Below are 20848 nucleotides of genomic sequence, written 5' to 3'. Positions count from 1 at the left end.
GGAACTTAGCTGTGCAAGGACTCTTTTACCAACATTTAACTTTTTGTCTCTGGACTTCAGTAAAGATTACCCCTGTTTGCCAGTTACCTGTTTGTCTCAATTGTCTCTTTTGCCTCCCCCCCCCCCAAACAACTCCTACAAGTGGTTGTACATGGGATATAGAGGGCCAGCCTCAAAGCTATCTGGGATTACAGTACAGACTTTGCCAGAGGGACTACTATCACAGCTGCCCTGGACTACTCCACCCATCTTCCTTGGGCACCACACTTAAAACTGTTTAAAGTGGCAATTCCTGGTGCCACCTGCAGTTGAGGAATGCATGTTGTAGCTGTGGTCATTATTGCCACGTGTTAGCTTCTGACAAGCTTAAAGTGTCACTATAATTATAACTTTCAAAATCTAAATTAACAGTAGATGTGATATAAAGCAAGTTTGCAACATATATTCATTATTATTTTTTTGTTGTTATCATCATGCTGTAAAACAAAGCCGAACTTACCAGAAATCCAGGTCCAGTCTCCTGAAGGCAGATTTTCTGACTTGTACTAGTTTTAAAAAAACAGACTTAACACAGGAATTCGAGCCAGTACAGAGAGTCACGGCTCAATGTGTCCGTCAATCACATGATTGCCTTCTCTCTGTGATCGCTCAGATGGCCTGGGAAACACTGGACTTCCTGTTTTTTAAATGTTTCCTGTTTTTTGATTTAAAAAAAAGTCAGAAAACAGGAAGTGCCGTGTTTTCCATGATAACTAAAAAAAATTATAATAATGAATTTAAATTGCAAACCTGCTTTATATCACATCCACTGTTGATATAGATTTTGGCAGTTAAAACGACAGTGACACTTTGAGGCAGTGTTTCCACATTTCTAATCCTGAATGCAGCTAAAACCACACCTCCATGTCTTCACCTATAGTAGCATGGTATTGCTAGGATTATCTGCAATATTGCACAGCTATTGGTAACCACATGGGGTTATGGTTGCCGCCACATGCAAACACCTTAATATGGGGGCAGTCAATTGATTCATACAAGCTTAATAAGCATACACTGCTCTGTTTATTAAGAAATAAAAATAATAGTATATAAGGTGGTGGTCAATATAATCACAGCCTGATGGGGCAACTGTAACTTTGGGTAACAACCCAGGGCCTATAGGTCCATACTACTCCCTAATAGGTGCATGTGGACATAGTCAGAAAAAAAAATGGTGCCATCAACTCCTTGAAATACTGCTGTTTCCCAGGGATTGGAGATGTATGATCCCTTGAAATAGTGGGAGCAGTTGCATGTTCCATGACCATGGTCTCACAGGAGTCAAGAGTGCTGACCCTATGGATGTCTTCTCCAGAACTATTCACTGTATTTTTTCATTGCACCTATTAGCCAACTGGTCCAGTTTAGGGCAGTACAATGAGTTGTGTTTACCCATTATGGGCAAAAAATCTGCCATGACTTTGCAAGTTCTTTATTACTGCAGGAAAGAATATGAATTGCAATGAGTTGAGTGATGTGGTGACATTTTTTGTCTTCTTGAATGATGATGTAATAAACCCGCTCCACATCCTTATCCTTATACATGCTTTTCCTTAAAGTGCTGTTTCCAGGGATAGATCCTCCTCATTTTCCAACTGGATTATAGCATGTTCGTTTGGTTTCGATATAAACACTTCATCATCAATAGAACTTAAACTGGAGCAGATGGATCCTTCATAAAAAAAAATAAAAAAAATACTAATTATATATACAGTGTATATGGAGATATTTATATTATACATTATATATACTTTAATAGTCAGCTGTGAAAAAAACACAATATAGCAATGCAAATATGCCATATAATTACAGAAAATAACCATATTTCACACATTTTCCCTCTGTTTTGGGGGAAACCACCTGGGACCGTACATGCTGTAAATGAAAAAGAACTGTGTAGTAGGGAGTGCAGAGGTGTGAAAACAAAGACTGGTAGATTGTTACTGCAGCATCTATGTGGTTAGACACGTGACGCAACCATTGTGTGGAGATAGGCCGCCATAACAATGTGTTATCCATGTGCCTATAGCTCTGTAGTATCTGACAACATTCCTTATTTTACTTGTGATAAAGATACAGCGGGGTAAAGTGTCTGCCATTCACTCCCCGGCTGTCAATAAGATCCAACTGATTTGCTGCATTATAGTCTATAGAAGCAAATGAGTCAGATTTTGTGGCAGACCAAGTAGTGAAGCACAGCTGCTAGACACTTTATACATCTATATCTCATGGTTTCAGCAGGTCTAAGAAGTGAGACCTAGTACAATCTTTAAAATTTAATGTCAATAATTAATTTATTTGACAGTCACGCCTTAACTACTAGAGGTCACATGGCTGTATCATCCTGCAGCTTAAAAAAAAAGTTTTCTTGGCTCCAGAATTACAAATATTAATTTGGGTATGTAATGGTCTTAGTACTTATATGTTATAATTGTTACGTCTGCATTCATGGCATGTCAGGCCCGCTTCTGCCATGAGGCGGAATGAGCCTTCCGCCTCAGGCGCCAGATTTTGCGGTCCTGCAGGGGGCGGCATTATGTCCCCCCTGCTGTCATTTTTGTTAAGTATCACTTAACAAAAATGACAGCGGCCGCTCACCTGTCCCGTCGCCCGCGCTCTCCACATCCCGTCAGGTCCCGCGATGTCACCCTGCAGCTGTCACGGACCTCCAGGCTGTGGTGAGTGCCTGGGGTCGGTGGGGGACGCGCTGGGGTGATCGGGTCGCGCGGGGCCGCCCCGCGCGACCCGATCACCCCACTCACTCTCCACAGCCTGGAGGTCTGGGACAGCTGCAGGGTGACGTCGCAGGACCTGACGGGATGTGGAGACAGCGGAGAGCGCGGGCCGGCTGCGGCGTGGGACAGGTGAGCGGCAGGGGGGGTGGGGGGTTGGTTGGCAGGGGGTTAGGGGGATGGGGGGGATGCCAGCCATCACTCGGGGCGGCCGCCTGAGGTTTGCTTCAGGCGGCAGAAACCCCAGAATCGGCCCTGCGGCATGTACCTCTCTCTGCAGCCACATTGTCCCGAGCCTCTTAGGGTACTATTACAGGGAACGATAATCGCTCCGTGTAATATAGACAATGATCAGCCAATGATCGTTGTCATCGGCTGATCGTTGATATAGGTTAGAACCTATAATTGTCGGGCGCCGACCCCGCACCGCTTCGTGTAATAGCGGTGCGCGACTGACAATCTACATTACCAATCCCCGTTTCCCGCTTGCTCTAGCTTCAGAGCGGCCTGTCAGCTGACAGGCCACTCAGCCAATCACAGGCCGGGACCGCCGCGGCCTGTGATTGGCTGAGCGGCCTGTTAGCTGACAGGCCGCTCTGAAGCTAGAGCGCGGGGAGAAGCGGACCGCGGGAGCAGCCCTGGAGCGTGGATAGGTAAAGTATACAGTTTAAGCAAGGGCTGCAAGGACATTGGTAACAATGTCCTTGCAGCCCTTGTTAAACGATTATCGGGCCGTGTAATAGGCAGTTGTTATCGGGCCCCTATCGGCCCATCTAATAGTACCCTTAGTCTTCCTGCAGATCTCTCTTCCCTGCTCCCTGTTCAGGGCCGCCTCCTCAACTCGCATCCTCAGGCCGACGCGTGCGTCCCTGTGCCCAAGGGCAAGCGCACGCTGGCTCTGCATAAATTTAAGGGACAGCGTGCCCGCAGTCTTGGGGCTATAAATTACAGCCCCTTGCTTAGCTCCCTTGTTGGAGCCTCCGCATGCTTATCCTCTGCTTGCAGTCCCAGCTTTTCCTGCCTGCGATTCCTGCTTGTGGTTCCTGCTCGTGGTTCCTGCCTGTGACATCTGCCTTTGTCTCCTGGTTCCGATCTGTGAGTCCTGCCTGAGTCCTGCTGTGTACCTGCATGTTGTCCTGCATATGTTTCTTCAGCTGCACCTTGCCCGCTTCCGCTAGCAAGCCAAGCCAGGGGTAGCGACCTAGGCATGGCCTGTCACAGCAAATCTTGTGACAGGCTCTGGTGAAGACCAGCGTTCCCTTAGACTCCGTTCCCTGAGGCTTACGCCATTGCTAGCAGCGGTTCAGTGGATCCACCACACCAGTCATTACAATAATATTTTAAACAATCATGGTAACCCCTAACTAAACCCTTTAACCAAACACACCATGGTGATATGTTTACACAATCTTATTTTACCCATATTTTTAACCATTAAATAGCTATTTTACAGATAAAAAACTACCATTTTTCATAAGGCTCTATTGAGCTGGAAAACAGCTGTATTGTCCCACACCTATTAATTTTACAGCAATATTTTTTTGCAGCCATAAAAGTCCTTGGCATGTTTTTTCAGTCATATTTTTGCCAACTGTAAACTAGAAAATTATATCCCAACTACAGACATTTTTTGAGCTGTAAAATTGTGGCTCAAAAATGAAGTGTGAACATAGCCCCAATAAAAGTTAAAGCACTTGACAAACCTTTTGACTGTGAGAGTCCATCATCTTCACTTGCACAGGTGACTTGATTGTGCCATTCAGTCCATTTAACTGTGTTAATTCTGGAAATAAAATAAAAAAGATACATATATTACACTCACATATATTACAGTATCTATCTATCTTTTTTTCAGGAAAAAATATGCATGTAACAATTGCATTATTTCTACAACTCTTTGTGTTACCTTAAACATAATCTGACGTCATTTTCAGAGAATTTGCACTGTTCACCAAGCTTGAAGATATCTCTATAATAAAATCGTAATCTTTTTTCAAATCCCAATATAGTTCTTGCTCTCTGGAAAAAAAAGAAAGTGATTGGATGACTAATGACATCTTGCTTCGACCCAAAAATTTTCTGCCTCCAAAACGAAACCATTCCTCAAGCTCAAATGGGACAGGGGCCATAGTTCTTACTGGGGTAGAAGACGCACCCAGTTATCAAGGTGCTGCATCGTGGGACTGTGAATAAAGCCATTAGTGACTATACCAAAAATATTGAGATGATGCTATGCATATTTTCATAAACAGGTCACATGACTTAAAAAGGAATGTGTAATCAGAAAATTACTTATTGTTTAATGGTGCGTTCACACCTACAGGATCTGCAGCTGATTTTCTGCAGCAGATTTCCTTTAAATAACTGAACACAGCATCAAATCTGCTGCAGATCTGCTGCAGATCCTGTAGGTGTGAACGCACCCTTAAAGGACAACTCCGGCGAGACCCCCCCAAAAAAAAAAAAACACAGACACACACAGACACCATACTCACCATCCCTCCGGTGAGGATCGCCACTCCATTCGCCCGCCGTCTGCCTCACCGTCACCTGCCTCCGCCGTCCAGCGATGTCTCTTGCTTCCGGGTCCATGATAGAGAAAAGGCTGCCAGTGCGCTTGCGCACCGGCAGCCTTTTCATTGGCTGGAGCGCATCACATGGCTTCCAGCAAGCTCAGCCAATCAGGGCTGAGCAAGCTGGAAGCCATGTGATGCGCTCCAGCCAATGAAAAGGCTTCTGGTGCGCATGTGCACCAGCAGCCTTTTCTCTCCCATTCACTCTCAATGAAGACGCCAAAGAGGAAGAAGACCCGGACCACCCCCCGGCTCTGACGTCACCCGACACCAGAGAAGAGGACCGTGACGACCGTAATAGGTAATGTATACATTCTTTAACTTCCGGGGTGGGGGGTCGGGGGTCGGAAAGTGGGGGAAGGGGGCCAGACCGGGTATTTAACCACATTACAAAGTTATATAACTTTGTAATGTGTGTTAAATAACCAAAAAAAAAATTTCGCCGGAGTTGTCCTTTAATGTTTTTATGTTAAAGGGAACCTGTCACCCCCATGCCGGGGTGACAGGCTCCCGAACCCCCGCTACAGCACCCTATACTCACCTGATCCCGCTTCTGGATCCGCTCGGAGCACTGGACTTTCCGTCATTCTCTATGAGTGTTGGACTAATCTCTCAGCGCGCGCGCCAGGCTGCAGCAGCTGAGATCTCCGTGACCCGACCGGATCCAGAAGCGGGACCCCGCGGGATCAGGTGAGTATAGGGGGCTGTAGCGGGGGGTCGGGAGCCTGTCATCGCGGCAGGGGGGTGACAGGTTCCCTTTAAACATATTTTTTTTATTTTTATTAATTTTTTTTTCTAATTTTCCATTTTTCTCTCTATATTATAAAATATTCTTGAAATCTTGCAGTTTACATTTTCACCACTGGAGCTAAAACTAAGCCGAGACTTCCATGTTGTGTCTGTGGGGATAAGAGGAGGCTGCGGTAAACTGATCTGTACAGCATTGCAGCAACATGTGACACCAGTAGAAAGAGGAGAATGACCTCTTCACAGGTCACAGTGCGCTCAGTAATGTTTCACATTCATCTCAAGGGGGAAGATTCTGTCTATTGTTCAAGAGTAAGTTTTTCCGTTTTAACTCCCCATGCATAAGACACAGTTTTCCTGTGTTGAAACTGGAAACGGAGATGCAAGAATCCATACCCCCAGACAGCTGGATGTTAGGTAAATGAACAGAAAAATCTTCCAGCAGCATCTGATAAAATCCAATGTCTTTATTTGATTAAGCCCATAAAACCAGTTACAAAAAAAATGACGCATTGTCTCCAAAGTGCTAGACGCATGATGTGATCAAGGCCTAACGCAGTCCGAAACATGTCTAGCACTTTGGAGACAATGGGGGAGATTTATCAAACTAATGTAAAGTAGAATTGTCTTAGTTGCCCCTAGCAACCAATCAGATTCCACCTTTCATCTTTCAAAGACTCTGTGAGGAATGAAACGTGGAATCTGATTGGTTGCTACAGGCAACTAAGACATTTCTTCTTTACACCAGTTTGATAAATCTCCCACATAATGTTATTTTTTGCAACTGGTTTCATGGACTTAAAGGGGTAGTGCGGTGTTTTCTTTTTCTGCCTAAATAACACACATTACAAAGTTGTATAACTTTGTAATGTGTGTTAGTAAGCTGTCTGCCCCCGTTCCAGCAGCCTTTTCTCTCCCATTCACTGCACCTGGACCAGGAAGTGAGGATGGCGGCTGAAGATAACGGGGATGCGGCCGGCAGGAAATTCGAACGGTGCAATCACTGGTGGGGTGTTAAGTATATTTTCTGTGTATGTCTATGTTTTTTTTTGGGGGGGGGGCAGAGTACTCCTTTAATCCAGTTAAGACATTGGATTTCATTGGATGCTGCTGGAACTTTTTTCTGTCTATTGCTGTCTACGTCCATAAGCCTGGCTGTAAAGCATGTCACTAAATGGCATTAAAAACAGCCTAGGCAGTATGGCAGCTCCCATAACAATGTACAAAAAAGTGAAATAAAAAAAATTACAGTCTGAAAATAGAATTAGATTAGACTAAGAGAACAGCTCTTAGTATTTCACTCTAATCAGTAAAAGAAAATGTAGGTGATACATTCCATTTAAATGAGTGTCCACATACTTTTCACCATGTATTGTACCTCTAATCTAGAGTTCTCCTGGTCTATATCAATAGTAACACTCTAAATAATCCAGGACAGGGGTAGGGAACCTTGGCTCTCCAGCTGTTGCAAAATTACAATTCCCATCATGCCTGGACAGCCGAAGCTAAAGTTTTGAGGCCTACATAATTGTATCATTTAATCATCTCTTTATACTAGAGGTCTTTTATAGGTATCGTCTTGCTTAGCAGCCACACTTATACTATATACTGTACCCACCTGAAGCTTCCAGATGTTTTCACTTTCCTTGGAAATTTTTTCCACAGTTTCACCCATTAATGCAATTAACATATTCAGGAGAAGCACAAATGTTAATATGACATAAACTATCAGAAGAAGCAGATGCAGGGTGGAATATCTGGAGCCCTTCTGCATCTCCAGGTCTCCTAATCCTATGGTGAGCTTAAAGAGTTCCACAATAGATGATCTGAAGCTGTTATAAGGACTGCACAAATCTCCTTCAGAGCAACGTTCAAATAATGAAGCGATAGCTGTAAGGGACAAAAGAAAAAAAATCATTGTTTTGTTTATTTTTACTGAACTTTGCAACAAAACTTATAATGTTTCTATTTGTTGTTACTACGACAATAAACTATCTACATGACCCATAAAGATAGCAAATAATAGTGTGGCTGGCCACTGGAGGATAGGCCTATAGTAAAAAATTATACCCTCCTCGACTTCTGGTGTCATACGGCAGATCACCACTTGTCTCATCCATCCACTCCCGAACAGTCCTGAGGACAGGGGCAGTAGGAGGGGTCTGCTTTCAACCCACATCCCACTCAAAGTTGTCCCCTTTCCCCAGGTATTAGGTGTTACAGTTCCGATTATTATTCCAACAATTTAAGAAGACTGTATACCGTTTTTTATTTTTTATTTACAGATTCACCAGCTGTCGGCTACGCATTGCAATCGCACATGTCATATTATAAGTTACTGTAGACAATAGCAATCAGCATGTGGAGTATAATGTATAGTAAGTGCATAAGAATGAAAAAAAACAGCAGCAGTTCGTAGATACGGGATGGAACTGCAGAATACAACAGGCTAGAATAGAGAAGCAGGACTGCTGTCAGAGGTCACATGACAGTAATGGGGAAGGGAGTGTGTTCAGCATGGACCAATCAGGAAGTGAGAATCACAGAGCTGTGCAGGAGGACAGTGACAGAAACTTTCCTATACAGCAGTGTGAATGGCTTAGTGGGAGTGCAGGCACATTATAGCAGCAGTGTTTATCGCTGAGTGTGAGTGCAGGCACATTATAGCAGCAGTGTGTATAGCTGAGTCTGCGTCCAGTACATTATAGCAGCAGTGTGTATAGCTGAGTGAGAGTGCAGGCACATAATAGCAGCAGTGTGTATAGCTGAGTGTGAGTGCAGGTACACCGACGTTCTCTCCTACCCAGTACAGGGAGCTCTTAAACCAAGTTATTATTTTGAAAAACTGTGAGCTCTTCTAGCAAAATGCTCTTAAACCAAGTTACTCTTGAACCAAGGTAGCACTATGTATAAAAATAATTAGAGATGAGTGAACCTCGAGCATGCTCGAGTCCATCCGAACCCGAACTTTCGGCATTTGATTAGTGGTGGCTGCTGAAGTTGGATAAAGCCCTAAGGCTATGTGGAAAACATGGATATAGTCATTGGCTGTATCCACGTTTTCCAGACAACCTTAGAGCTTTATCCAACTTCAGCAGCCGCCACTAATCAAATACCGAACGTTCGGGTTCGGATGGACTCGAACCCGAACCCGGTTCGCTCATCTCTAAAAATAATATATTCCCTATTCTGAAAAGATAAATTCCCCAACAAAGCTAGGATAGTTTCCATTGAGACTTGCTGTTGTAAGGTCCTATATTATTACTTTAGTAAAATAAATAGTTTATTTAGTATTATAAATAGCTTACAAAATGTCCATGCTACTGTATGTAAATGTTTAGCTGTAGAAATGTCCTTTATAATAGAAATGTTATCTGTGTGACTATATGGGCTTGCATAACATCTGGAGTATACCCTGGGAGCAGTACAGTGGTCCCTCTACATACAATATTAATTAGTTCCTGGACGACCTTTGTATGTTGAAAATAATGTATGTTGAGACCAAAATTCTATGCAGAACAGGACATGTAGTATCACACTATACTCTGGAGAATCACTACTAGACAGCCAACCAGTGCATGCATTTAGGTAATACTGGGGATTAACCAGTAAAATGGGCAGTTTCATTGGTTGATCATCTAGTTATTCACATGTGCAGCAAATCCTGACTGTCTATAGAAATGTATGTTGAGTCTGGTCTCAAATGGTCCAAAAAGGAACATTGTATGTTGAAAATATTGTATTCTGAGGCCATTGTAAGTTGAGGGACCGCTGTATTCACGGACCACGGAAACTACAGATGCTTTCTACTGTATAGGTACAGAGTGGTAAACATTGTCTATTGGCATCCCTTGTATAAAAAATAAAAGTATATTGTAATGTGAATAGATAAATCTAGCACTCACGCAATCGTCATAATGCAGATGAAGTTTATTTTGGCATATATTGGGAGACATGCAGGTGAAGGTGAACATCCTGGAACGACCATGGTATTCCTGGCCTGAAGAAGGGTACATGCCTGAAACAGTCCTTCCAGGATGTGCACCTTCACCTGTGTGTCTCCCTCCCTTTTAATGCACATGCCGAAATAAAATTCATCTGCATCACGACGATTGCATGAAAGATCGTGTGAGTGCTGGCTTTATCTATTCATATTATACCATTGACTGTCTTCTCTGCATCTGGACTGCATACAGATTTAGTACAGCGTCCAGCAGCAGCTTGTGTGGGTCAGCTGTTCCTACGTGATTGATACAGCCTTTTATACTGTGTCCCACTGCATAGGAAAGTGTAAACTGAGTCTTACTGTAAATCTTTGGCCAAGTTTTATGTTTCAAACAATTTGGCAAATTACTAAAATGTATGTATGTTACAAAGCCTGTAACCGTCTACTTATGTATAAAAAAAAGGAATGGGGCTGCTTACCTACACCGAATCCAAATAGGAAGAGAATATACACTAATAAAAACTTCAAGACATCATTCAAGATGACCTGGAAAACATAGATGTTTTGGTTAGCACATTTGGTTAGCACATTTAGGCTATGTTCCCACAACAATGATCAATGATCATGATCAACTGCCGTTATTTGGTGTAAAAAGGCATTGTGGAAACATAGCCAATAGTGTATGTATTATATGTCCTTAGAAGGGTTGACCAAGGACTGCCTGCAGTGCTTACCGCTCTCTGGTCCTCATCACTGGATACTGGGTAGCTGTTGGTGAACACAAGACTATAGTTGTCCGTACACATATGATGAATGTCAACTTATCCTGCCAATTTGAACAGGATTAACCAAAGATCTAATATGTATGGGGCAGACAAAAAGTGCCCTGATATCTACCTTTTGAAATCAAGGATCACATACTGTATGCTGAATATTCTGATCTTTTTTTTTCTTGCAAGAATACAAGAAAATTTAGACCACTATGCACGTTGTGCTATGGGCTCCTGTGCACTTGTTACTACCCTCCCTGATAAATATGATAAATATGAAAGTATTGTCCCTTGATGGGTACCCATGTTTTAACAAGGTTCCCAATAAAAGAGATACTTGAAGCTAAAATGTGTTTAAAGCGAATGTACCACTAGAACATTGCTTTGTGATTTTTCACATGAATAGACTGGCGCAGGTATTCCGGTGATGTGGTCCTTTTTGAAACGTGGCCTGGTTGCCGCACACGGCGCATGTTTATTTGCAAGCAACTGCCTGGCAAAGAGCAATGGCGGCTGGCTTGCTGGCCCCCAGTGTGACAATCTCCCTGCCAGTGCTAGCCTGTTCATATGAAAGACCACAAAGCAATTAACTAGTGGTGCATTCCCTTGTTTGTTACACACAGTGTGACATTAGGCGTGGCTATAGAAGAGGATGGAACGGAGTTGGCTAACCTAGCAGTTAAAGCGAATATACCATCAGGTACATTTCTTTGGGTTTTATACTTTAATGGATTAGTGCCGACGCAGGGATGCCAGTGGATTAAGTCGACGGTCCTTTTGGGAACACCTGCCCGACCTGGAGACAAAAAGATTGGCACACTGGGGGTCGGCAGGCCAGTGCTCCTGAAAAGACCAGCACCACTGGCATCCCTACGCTGGCGCTGATCAGTTAAGGTATAAAACCCCAAGCGATGTACCTGACAGTACATTTGCTTTAACATAGTAGAAAATAGGTGTCTTTCTATCATTTTACTGCTTCAGGCTAAGTTCACCCTGCGTATGAATCCGCCCGTAGTGCGAACCGCGAATATACGCACGTAGTTTTGAGGTTGATGCGTTCGCTTGAAAGTATACGATATACGCCCGCACAGTGCACACTGCGCCGGGAAAAATGAACAAGACCATTGTTTGAGGACGGAAATGTTGAAACTCACGGCCGTGGATTTCCATGGGGTCCCGTACAAAGTACTTATTTCAGCCAAATTGAACTTGATTTTTCGATCCAAAAGGTTCTGTGTGGTTTAAGGGTGCTGGGCGAAGATTTCCAAGTAAATGACCTGTTTCAGATTGCTTCGAAACAAGCTAGGGAACCATAACTGTACGTATGTTCGCGGTGCGTACACATCCCTCGCATGTCGATTTTTCGTACGTCTGTAGTTTCAGCCGCACATGTACGACAGCATAAGACCTGCGTACGGATTCGTACGCAGTGTGAACATAGCCTAACAGTGTACATTGCAGTATGTATACAATACACAATTGTGGAGAAGTTCCACATTGAATAACAGTATATTTACCCTCTGAATCATAACGCTGTAGATTCCCAGGGACTGAAATCCTCTTGTGTAGAACAACATGTTTTTCCAGCCAAGTACCATGGTGATGACAATAAAGATCAGGGATTCTTGTACTCCAGATATATAAGTTATTGTTGAAAGGATAACCATGACACCTTGTATAAAGCTGGTAAACAAAAGTACATACATTTAATGGATCAAAACTAAATTAAATTACTGTATCATAAGATTACTCGTACCAGTATACAAAAAGTGCAAGTAAAGACAATGATACATGGTGGCATGTGCCATGCTTATATTTTCAGTCTCCTATATGCTAATCACTCTAAATAACATACAGTGTGACCAATTACCTTCAGGCTATGCTCACACAACATTTTGACGGGAAAAATATGTGAACATATTTTGTGGTGTTCAATTTTGCTTTAGTAGGGACATGGAAGCTGGAGTTGATGGAAAGAGAAATGGCGCTAAATCGGAGGCAATCGTAGTCAAGCAAATACTGTTAGAGACTTAAGACTGGGGCAGAGGTTCACCTTCCTGCAGGACAATGACCCTAAACATACAGCCAGTGTTAAGGCCCTATTATATGGAACAATTATCGTCCGTATTCGACCGATATAGGCAGCTACAGCCGATTATAGAAGGCAATGATCAGCTGACATGAACGATCTTAGCTGATCGTTGCTGTCGTTTGTCTTTCAACATGTTGAAAGACAAACGACAATGATAGCAGCGATCTGCTGCTGCCGCTCCATGGAAAAGGAGAGGCAGCAGCAGACCGCCGCTATCGTCTATGGGCTGCCCTCTCCACGGCCCCTTCTGCACTTACCCGCTATTACACACGGGGAGCGGGGAACGAGGAGCAAACAAACGCTGACAGCGTTCATTTGTTCCTCACAGTCGCTCCGTGTAATAGGGGCTTTACAATGCCATGGTTTACATCAAAGCATATTCATGTGTTAGAATAGATGTGCAAAGCTGGTAGAGACATACCCCAAAAGACTTGCTGCTGTCATTGCAGTGAAAGGGCAACCTCCAAAGTATTGAATACGCACACAACCAGATTTTTTTTTTAAAAGATTTTGAAAATCCTAATTTTCTTTACACCTTACGATTACTTTCTACTTTGTGTTAGTCTATCACCTAAAATCCAAATAAAGAACATTTAAGTTTGTGAGTGTAATGTGAAACTATTTGGAAAGGTTCAAGGGGTATGAAGACTTTTTCAAGACAATGTATTGGGAAACATTCTGAGGAATCACTGTACATATTTTATTACCATAGTAAAACTTACAATAGAATGTGATACCAAGCATCAGACACCAGGGAGTGAAGGTCAGAAGGCTGTAGCTGAATGATTGTTATGCCCTGGAAAAAAACAACAGACACTATTTGCATATAAAGTAATATTCCAAGTTATAACACTTACAGCATAGTTACTGCACTAGCTTGTATATAAAGTAATATTCCAATTTATAACACTTACAGCATAGTTACTGCACTAGCTTGTATATAAAGTAATATTCCAAGTTATAACACTTCAACACCCTGTGATCTGATACTTCATTTCTATCCTGTAGATAGGGGATAAGTAATAGATCACGGGGGGTAACCACTAGGACCCTTGCTCCTTCTACATAGAAGAGGTCTCTAAATCCAGTACCCAACAAACCACACAATACAACCCCCACTATGTGTTTTTTGTTACCATGTATTAGTAATGAAAGAAGAGAGAAAGGGTGCACAACAAACATATTGTGCAAATAAATGATCGAGAATGAGTGGGTGCAAGCCCCCCCCCCCCCCCCAAAGGCCCAAACTGACTAGTACCCACAAATGCACTCTCAGATGTATATATAGGGAGTATCACAAACACAGCTTCTTAAGACAGAAAATGTTTAGTAGGTACCCTGCCAGACGATTACTTTACCGTATACGGGTGCTGACCCATATTTGCAAGTGTAGCTGTGATGGCAGCTAAGCAAAGAGTATCCTGCCATTGGCTGGCTAGTGTGAGGTACAGCAGCTGTATCTGCATTGGGAGACCAGTGGCAGACCCTGCACTTTCAACTGTGAAGATTACAGGGAGACCTTTGTGGTCAATGTGAGGTGTCTGGAGGTGTCTCCATACAGTACATGCAACCCCCCTCCACCCCAAAAAAACAATACTCACTTAACCCCGATTCCAACAATGAATTATTTCAGGCCATAGGCCAGCAGTGCAATGCAGGGAGGGTTATTATATCCCTGCATCGTCATCAAGGTGCCTGTGGTCTACAATATATGTACTGTAAAACCAAATGGTGCCAAAAAATGAGAAAAAAATGACCTGGAGATTGCACTCACCACCGAACAACGAAGTAGAAACCGATGTTCACATAAAATACGATTTATTCAGTCCAACAATAACGCGTTTCAGGGCTATGGCGCCCCTTCGTCAGATTCAGGACAAACAATGATGTTTGTCCTGAATCTGACGAAGGGGCGCCATAGCCCTGAAACGCGTTATTGTTGGACTGAATAAATTGTGTTTTATGTGAACATCGGTTTTTACTTCGTTGTTCGGTGGTGAGCGCAATCTCCAGGTCATTTTTTTCTCATTTTTTGGCACCATTTGGTTTTACCTGATTCCACAGGTCCTTGCATAAGGAGCCCGGTTTGGACCTGTTGCGAAGACTGCTGCTACCCCAATCCCTGGGAGGTGTGTTGGACACACCATTACATGTGCTGCTGGGTGTTGTGGCTCTGTTTCCACAACCCCAAAAGGTGAGCAGTGATTTTTAACAGGTGTTAGATCATTATTTCAATCCAGAGGTACTACTCTATGAGGCTCTCTTTTTGTTCTTTGTTTCTACAACAATATATGGCAGGGCAGAGGGCTAATGGTTCCTTTTCACAGCATGCTATTCAACTGCATCTGTACCCCGAGGACTAGAATTTAGGTAAAATGAGTGTAACTGGGAGGTTTTCTCCATTTCTCCCCTTTGTGGACAGTGAGTGGGCCAAGGACCACCACCCCCTTTGTCCCTTGCTAGCTTCTCCTCTAACTGCATTTTGAAACACAGCACAGCATCAGAAAACAAAACAAAATTTATCTTGAGTTCCAAAATGCTGATCCTCAGTCAGATTAGATATGTATTGGAGGCCACTGTATAAATGTCAGAAATGAGCTGTATGATTGATAACATACTGTACCTCATGAATAACTAAGAATGCGGCGCACATCATAACAAATATGAGGGCAATAAGTTGAAAGATACCACTTGTACTGGATATATTCATTAGGATCAGACCCTGCAATGAGAAGAAAAGCTGTTATTACTATAATGTGGAAAACAATACTATTCCTTAAAGAGTCACTGTCGTATTTTTTTTTTTTTTGCAGAAATCAATAGTCCAGGCGATTTTAAGAAACTTTGTAATTGGGTTTATTAGCCAAATCTGCCATTATCTGCATGTAAAAAGCCTTTTCCCAGGTCCCCCCCCTCCTTCCTCTTTTTCATCCACTCTGAAAAATCTGAAAATTGTGACTTGTTGCAGGAGTCGTACCCTGTCTGTTCTAGGGAGAGGGGAGGGGGGAGGAGGAAGGAGGGAGTTAGCCGGCAGCAGAAAGCAGATAACAGAGGATTACAGGCACGGAGCTGGGTGACAGCTGTAATCCGAGCTCAGACAGGTCACTGGTGACCAGGGGCTGGCTGGCAAATTTTAGCCCGGGGGGCAAGCACACAGCACTGGCCCATAAGTAGCAGGCTGGCGGCTCATCCTTTAAGGACCACTCTGGCCCTTACCTATAACATCTTCGTCATTTGTGACCAAATATCCTACTGTGCCCTGTGAAGGGATCAGAAGTCACTTTCCTGTATAAGTCTATGGGGCGGCTCAGCGATGACACGGAACGTACCCATAGACAGATGCTAGGAATGCTGGGTGACCTCTATCATACTGAGTATATGATGCTGGAAAGCTGGTTGACCTTCATCAAACTGAGTATAAGATGCTGTGAAAGCTGGGTGATCTCCATCATACTGAGTATAAGATGCTGGAAAGCTGGGTGACCTCCATCCTACTGACTATAAGATGCTGGGAAAGCTGGGTGACCTCCATCATACTGAGTATAGGATGGTGAGAAAGCTGGGTGACCTCCATCCTACTGACTATAAGATGCTGAGAAAGCTGGGTGACCTCCATCATACTGAGTATAAGATGGTGGAAAAGCTGGGTGACCTCCATTATACTGACTACAAATACAAGATGCTGGGAAAGCTGGGGTTTCTGTATTTTTTTTACAATAGTTTATATCACTGCTGTGGTCCTGTGGGTATAGGAATTCTTCTTTTTAGAACACCCCCTTCGTGTGTGCACCCCCCATTAGTAAAAATAATAATAAACAAAACAACAAACACACATACTTATATGTATCCTCTATGTACTCCTGTATATATGTATCCTCTGTATCCTCTATGTACTACTGTATATGTCTCCTCCTGTATATATGTCCCCTCTATGTACTGCTGTGTATGTCTACTCCTGTATATATGTATCCTCTATGTACTGCTGTGTATGTCTACTCCTGTATATATGTATCCTATATGTACTCTGCTGTGTATGTCTCCTCCTGTATATATGTATCCTCTATGTACTGCTGTATATATGTATCCTCTATGTACTGCTGTGTAGGTCTCCTCCTGTGTGTGCGTATATATATATATATATATATATATATATATATATATATATATATATATTCACGAGGGAATATGCAATGCAGGAAAATTTGATCAGTGTAACTATATATATATATATATATATATATATATATATATATATATAGAGGAGGAGACCTACACAGCAGTACATAGAGGATGCATATATACAGGAGTACATAGAGGAGACATATATACAGCAGTACATAGAGGAGACATATATACAGCAGTACAGAGGAGACATATATACAGCAGTACATAGAGGATGCATATATACAGGAGTACATAGAGGATATATGATGTATCCTCTATGTACTTCGGTATATATGTATCATCTATATACTTCTGTATATATATCTCCTCTATGTACTACTGTATATACTGTATGTATCATCTATATACTTCTATATATATGTCTTCTCTATGTACTCCTGTATATATGCATACCCCCCCCAACTTTTGCTGGGGGGAAAGAGGGACATAGCCACGCCCATAACTGCGCTCTATGACCCCATAGCCACATCATCTATTACCATTATATAAGTAACAAATATTATCACCACTCCTTCACCACATAGTTACTTATACCACATACCACTGGTGCCTCCATCTAGGTAGGGTGTAGTAGTGGAGGTATAGTGAATAAGGGGTGTAGTAGTACAGGTAAAGATGAGGGGTGAGGTAGTACAGGTATAGATATGGGGGGTATTAGTAATACAGATGAGGGGCATTAGTAGTAGTAGTAGTACAGGTAAAGATGAGGGGTATGGTAGTACAGGTATAAATGAGGGGTGTATTAGTAGTACAGATGAGGGGGATTAGTAGTACAGGTACAGATGTGGGCTGTAGTAGTAGTACAGGTAAAGATGAGGGGTGAGGTAGTACAGGTATAGATATGGGGGGTATTAGTAATACAGATGAGGGGCATTAGTAGTAGTAGTACAGGTAAAGATGAGGGGTATGGTAGTACAGGTATAAATGAGGGGTGTATTAGTAGTACAGATGAGGGGGATTAGTAGTACAGGTACAGATGTGGGCTGTAGTAGTAGTACAGGTAAAGATGAGGGGTGTAGTAGTAATACGGGTATAGCTGAGGGGTCACTGGGGGAAACTGGGGCAGCTGGGGGTGACTGGGAGAGCTGGGGGTGTACGGTGCAAACTGGGGGAGCTGAGGGTGACTGGGAGTGCTGGGGGTGTATGGGGCAAACTGTGGGAGCTGGGGGTGACTGGGAGAGCTGGGGGTGTATGGGGCAAACTGGGGGAGCTGAGGGTGACTGGGAGAGCTGGGGGTGTATGGGGCAAACTGGGGTTGACTGAAGGGGGACTGGGGACAGTTGGAGTTGACTGAAGGGGGACTGGGGCAGACTGGGGATGACGGAGGGGAAATGGGGAAGACTGGGGGTGACTGAGGGGGACTGGGGCAGACTGGGGGTGATTGAGGGGCACTGAGGCAGACTGGGGGTGACTCTAGGGGGACTGGGGCAGCTGGGGGTGATTGGGGCAGGAGTGCACATAGCCCTCCACCTCTTCCTCTCACCCTGGCACACAAGTTCCCCTCCCGGCCACACGTGCAGGTCCCCGGTCTTTGAAGGAGGCCGCAGGGATTGTAGTGGTGATATCACCACTACAGTCCCTGCGGCCTGCTCCAGAGACCGGGGACCGGCATGTGTGGCCGGGAGGGGAGCAGGACGTGATATTTATAGCTCAGGCAGGTCAGTCGCAGCTCTGTTAGGCGGACTGCCCGACCGCCCTGCACCTCACCTCCGGCCCGACACTCCACGCACCGCCATAAGCCCGCCATGCACCTCACCTCCGCGCCGCCCGCTTGACCTGCACCTCTTGCCCGGCCGCCAACCCGACAATCCATGCTGCTCCGCCTGCAATGATTTTTTGTATTGAATTGAATTTAAGATTTTCACAAAAAATCTAATCGATTTTAACCTTCCGGGCGAATTAATTTGATTACTCACCCAGCCCTAATTCCTCTGTATGTCTCCTCTTGTATATATGTATCCTCCATGTACCCCTGTATATATGTCTCCTCCTGTATATTTGTATCCTCTATATACTCCTCTGTATGTATCCTCTATATACTCCTCTGTATGTCTCCTCCTGTATATATGTATCCTCCTGTGTAGGTCTCCTGTATATATGTATCCTCCTGTGTAGGTCTCCTGTGTGTAAGTATCCTATATGTCAGGGATAGGGAACCTTGGCTCTTCAGCTGTTGCAAAACTACAACTCCCATCATGCATGGACAGCCTATGGCTACCCAGGTATGATGGGAGTAGTAGTTTTGCAACAGCTGGAGAGCCTTGGTTCCCTCCCCCTGCCCTATGTCCTGCTGTGTAGATGTCCTGCTGTGTAGGTACCTGGCTTCCTGCAGACACCATCTTCTCTGTCTTCAGGCTCTTCTAGCCCAGACACAGGAGAACCAGCTGGGAGGAGAGAGCGGCCTCTGGTGGCCGGAGGAAGATACTGCCTACAGCAGTTTGCTTTTTACCATAAGCCTCATAGGCTTATAGAAAGCATAATGGCCATAAAGGGGGTTGGGCTTACCGTCATGGGAGCGGGGCTTCAGCGGCCGCTTCCAGCACAGACCGGATCCACAGCACAGCCACAGGTAAATATGACTGAAGAGGGCCGGGGCTGTAAGCAGGGGAGGCACTGAGGACTCCAGCCAGCTGCCAGCCGCCATGCGGCCCTGACAACTGGGGGAAGACCGGCCCGGGGGGCATGTGCCCCCGGCCCAGCCCGCCCCTGCTGGTGACTGTCACAGGAGATATCCCGTGAGGGATTTGTAGATTAACTCTTTGTTGTCCTGTTTTGGTCTTTTCTTTAGCTCTCTCCATAGGAGAACAATGAAGACAGGGGGGAGAGCTTCAAACTGCTTTTTCATGATAAAAATGCATTTTTCGGATAATAAACCCAATTACAAAGTTTCTTAAAATCGCCTGGACTATTGATTTCTGCAAAAAAAAAATTCACGACAGTGACACTTTAAAGCTGGATTCACACACAGTATATTTCAGGCAGTATTTGGTCCTCATGTCAGGTCCTCATAGCAACCAAAACCAGGAGCGGATTAAAAACACAGAAAGGCTCTGTTCTCACAATGTTGAAATTGAGTGGATGGCCGCCATATAACAGTAAATAACTGCCATTATTTCAATACAACAGCCGTTGTTTTAAGATAACAGCAAATATTTGCCATAAAATGGCGGCCATCCACTCAATTACAACAGTATGTGAACAGATCCTTTCTGTGCTTTTAATCCACTCCTGGTTTTGGTTGCTATGAGGAGCTGACATGAGGACCAAATACTGCCTGAAATATACTGTGTGTGAATCCAGCCTTAGGATGTATTATTAGGAAAGAAAGCAAATATGAAAAGACAATCCATTATGTAAATAAGTTATTTGAGGTGCCGACTCTCTGTCACATCTGTGGTTAGTAAACCGGCAATTCCACCTCTGTGACTGTCATTATTGATCTGCTATTACAGCCTGCCAAACATCACAGAAATTACATTTCACTGCAACACAAATGAATTGCAGCGAACTGTTCTAGAACTCAAACCATCAATTGGACTAGTCCCCAGGGGACTAAAAAAGTTTAAACTCCCCCCAGGTACTTTAGGGATGCGGAAAGTGCTTGACTAGTGCTCTCCAAAAAATTGAGACTGTGATGGGGGTGGTGGTCATTTTCCAGGTTGTGGACATGGGGGGGTTGGGGGGTTATAAATTGTGCGCAGGTGCAAGAGTCAGAAGTGGGGCTCAGCTTCCAGCTGTCTATCGAGCAGGAATGGGGTGGAAAA

The 20848-nt window shown here is 43.9% G+C and overlaps 1 protein-coding gene across 1 annotated transcript in view; it reads right to left on the bottom strand.

Annotated features, from left to right (window-relative positions):
* Positions 1 to 1592: 1592 nt before the first annotated feature.
* LOC138767392 (transient receptor potential cation channel subfamily V member 3-like) overlaps positions 1593 to 20848 on the bottom strand; it is a 28554-nt gene continuing 9298 nt past the window's right edge. The window contains exons 9-16 of the mRNA XM_069944891.1: positions 15523 to 15621; positions 13622 to 13695; positions 12325 to 12490; positions 10517 to 10583; positions 7710 to 7981; positions 4678 to 4790; positions 4475 to 4554; positions 1593 to 1711 (exon numbers count right to left, since the gene is read on the bottom strand). Coding sequence (XP_069800992.1) covers positions 1593 to 1711; positions 4475 to 4554; positions 4678 to 4790; positions 7710 to 7981; positions 10517 to 10583; positions 12325 to 12490; positions 13622 to 13695; positions 15523 to 15621 — 990 coding nt within the window. The remainder of the gene's footprint in view (positions 1712 to 4474; positions 4555 to 4677; positions 4791 to 7709; positions 7982 to 10516; positions 10584 to 12324; positions 12491 to 13621; positions 13696 to 15522; positions 15622 to 20848) is intronic.

Source organism: Dendropsophus ebraccatus, chromosome 11 (genome assembly GCF_027789765.1).
Source record: "Dendropsophus ebraccatus isolate aDenEbr1 chromosome 11, aDenEbr1.pat, whole genome shotgun sequence".
In the NCBI taxonomy this organism is placed as follows: Eukaryota; Metazoa; Chordata; class Amphibia; order Anura; family Hylidae; genus Dendropsophus; species Dendropsophus ebraccatus.
The sequence above is the reverse complement of the archived record's forward strand: the minus strand, read 5'-3'. Positions and strand labels throughout refer to the sequence as shown.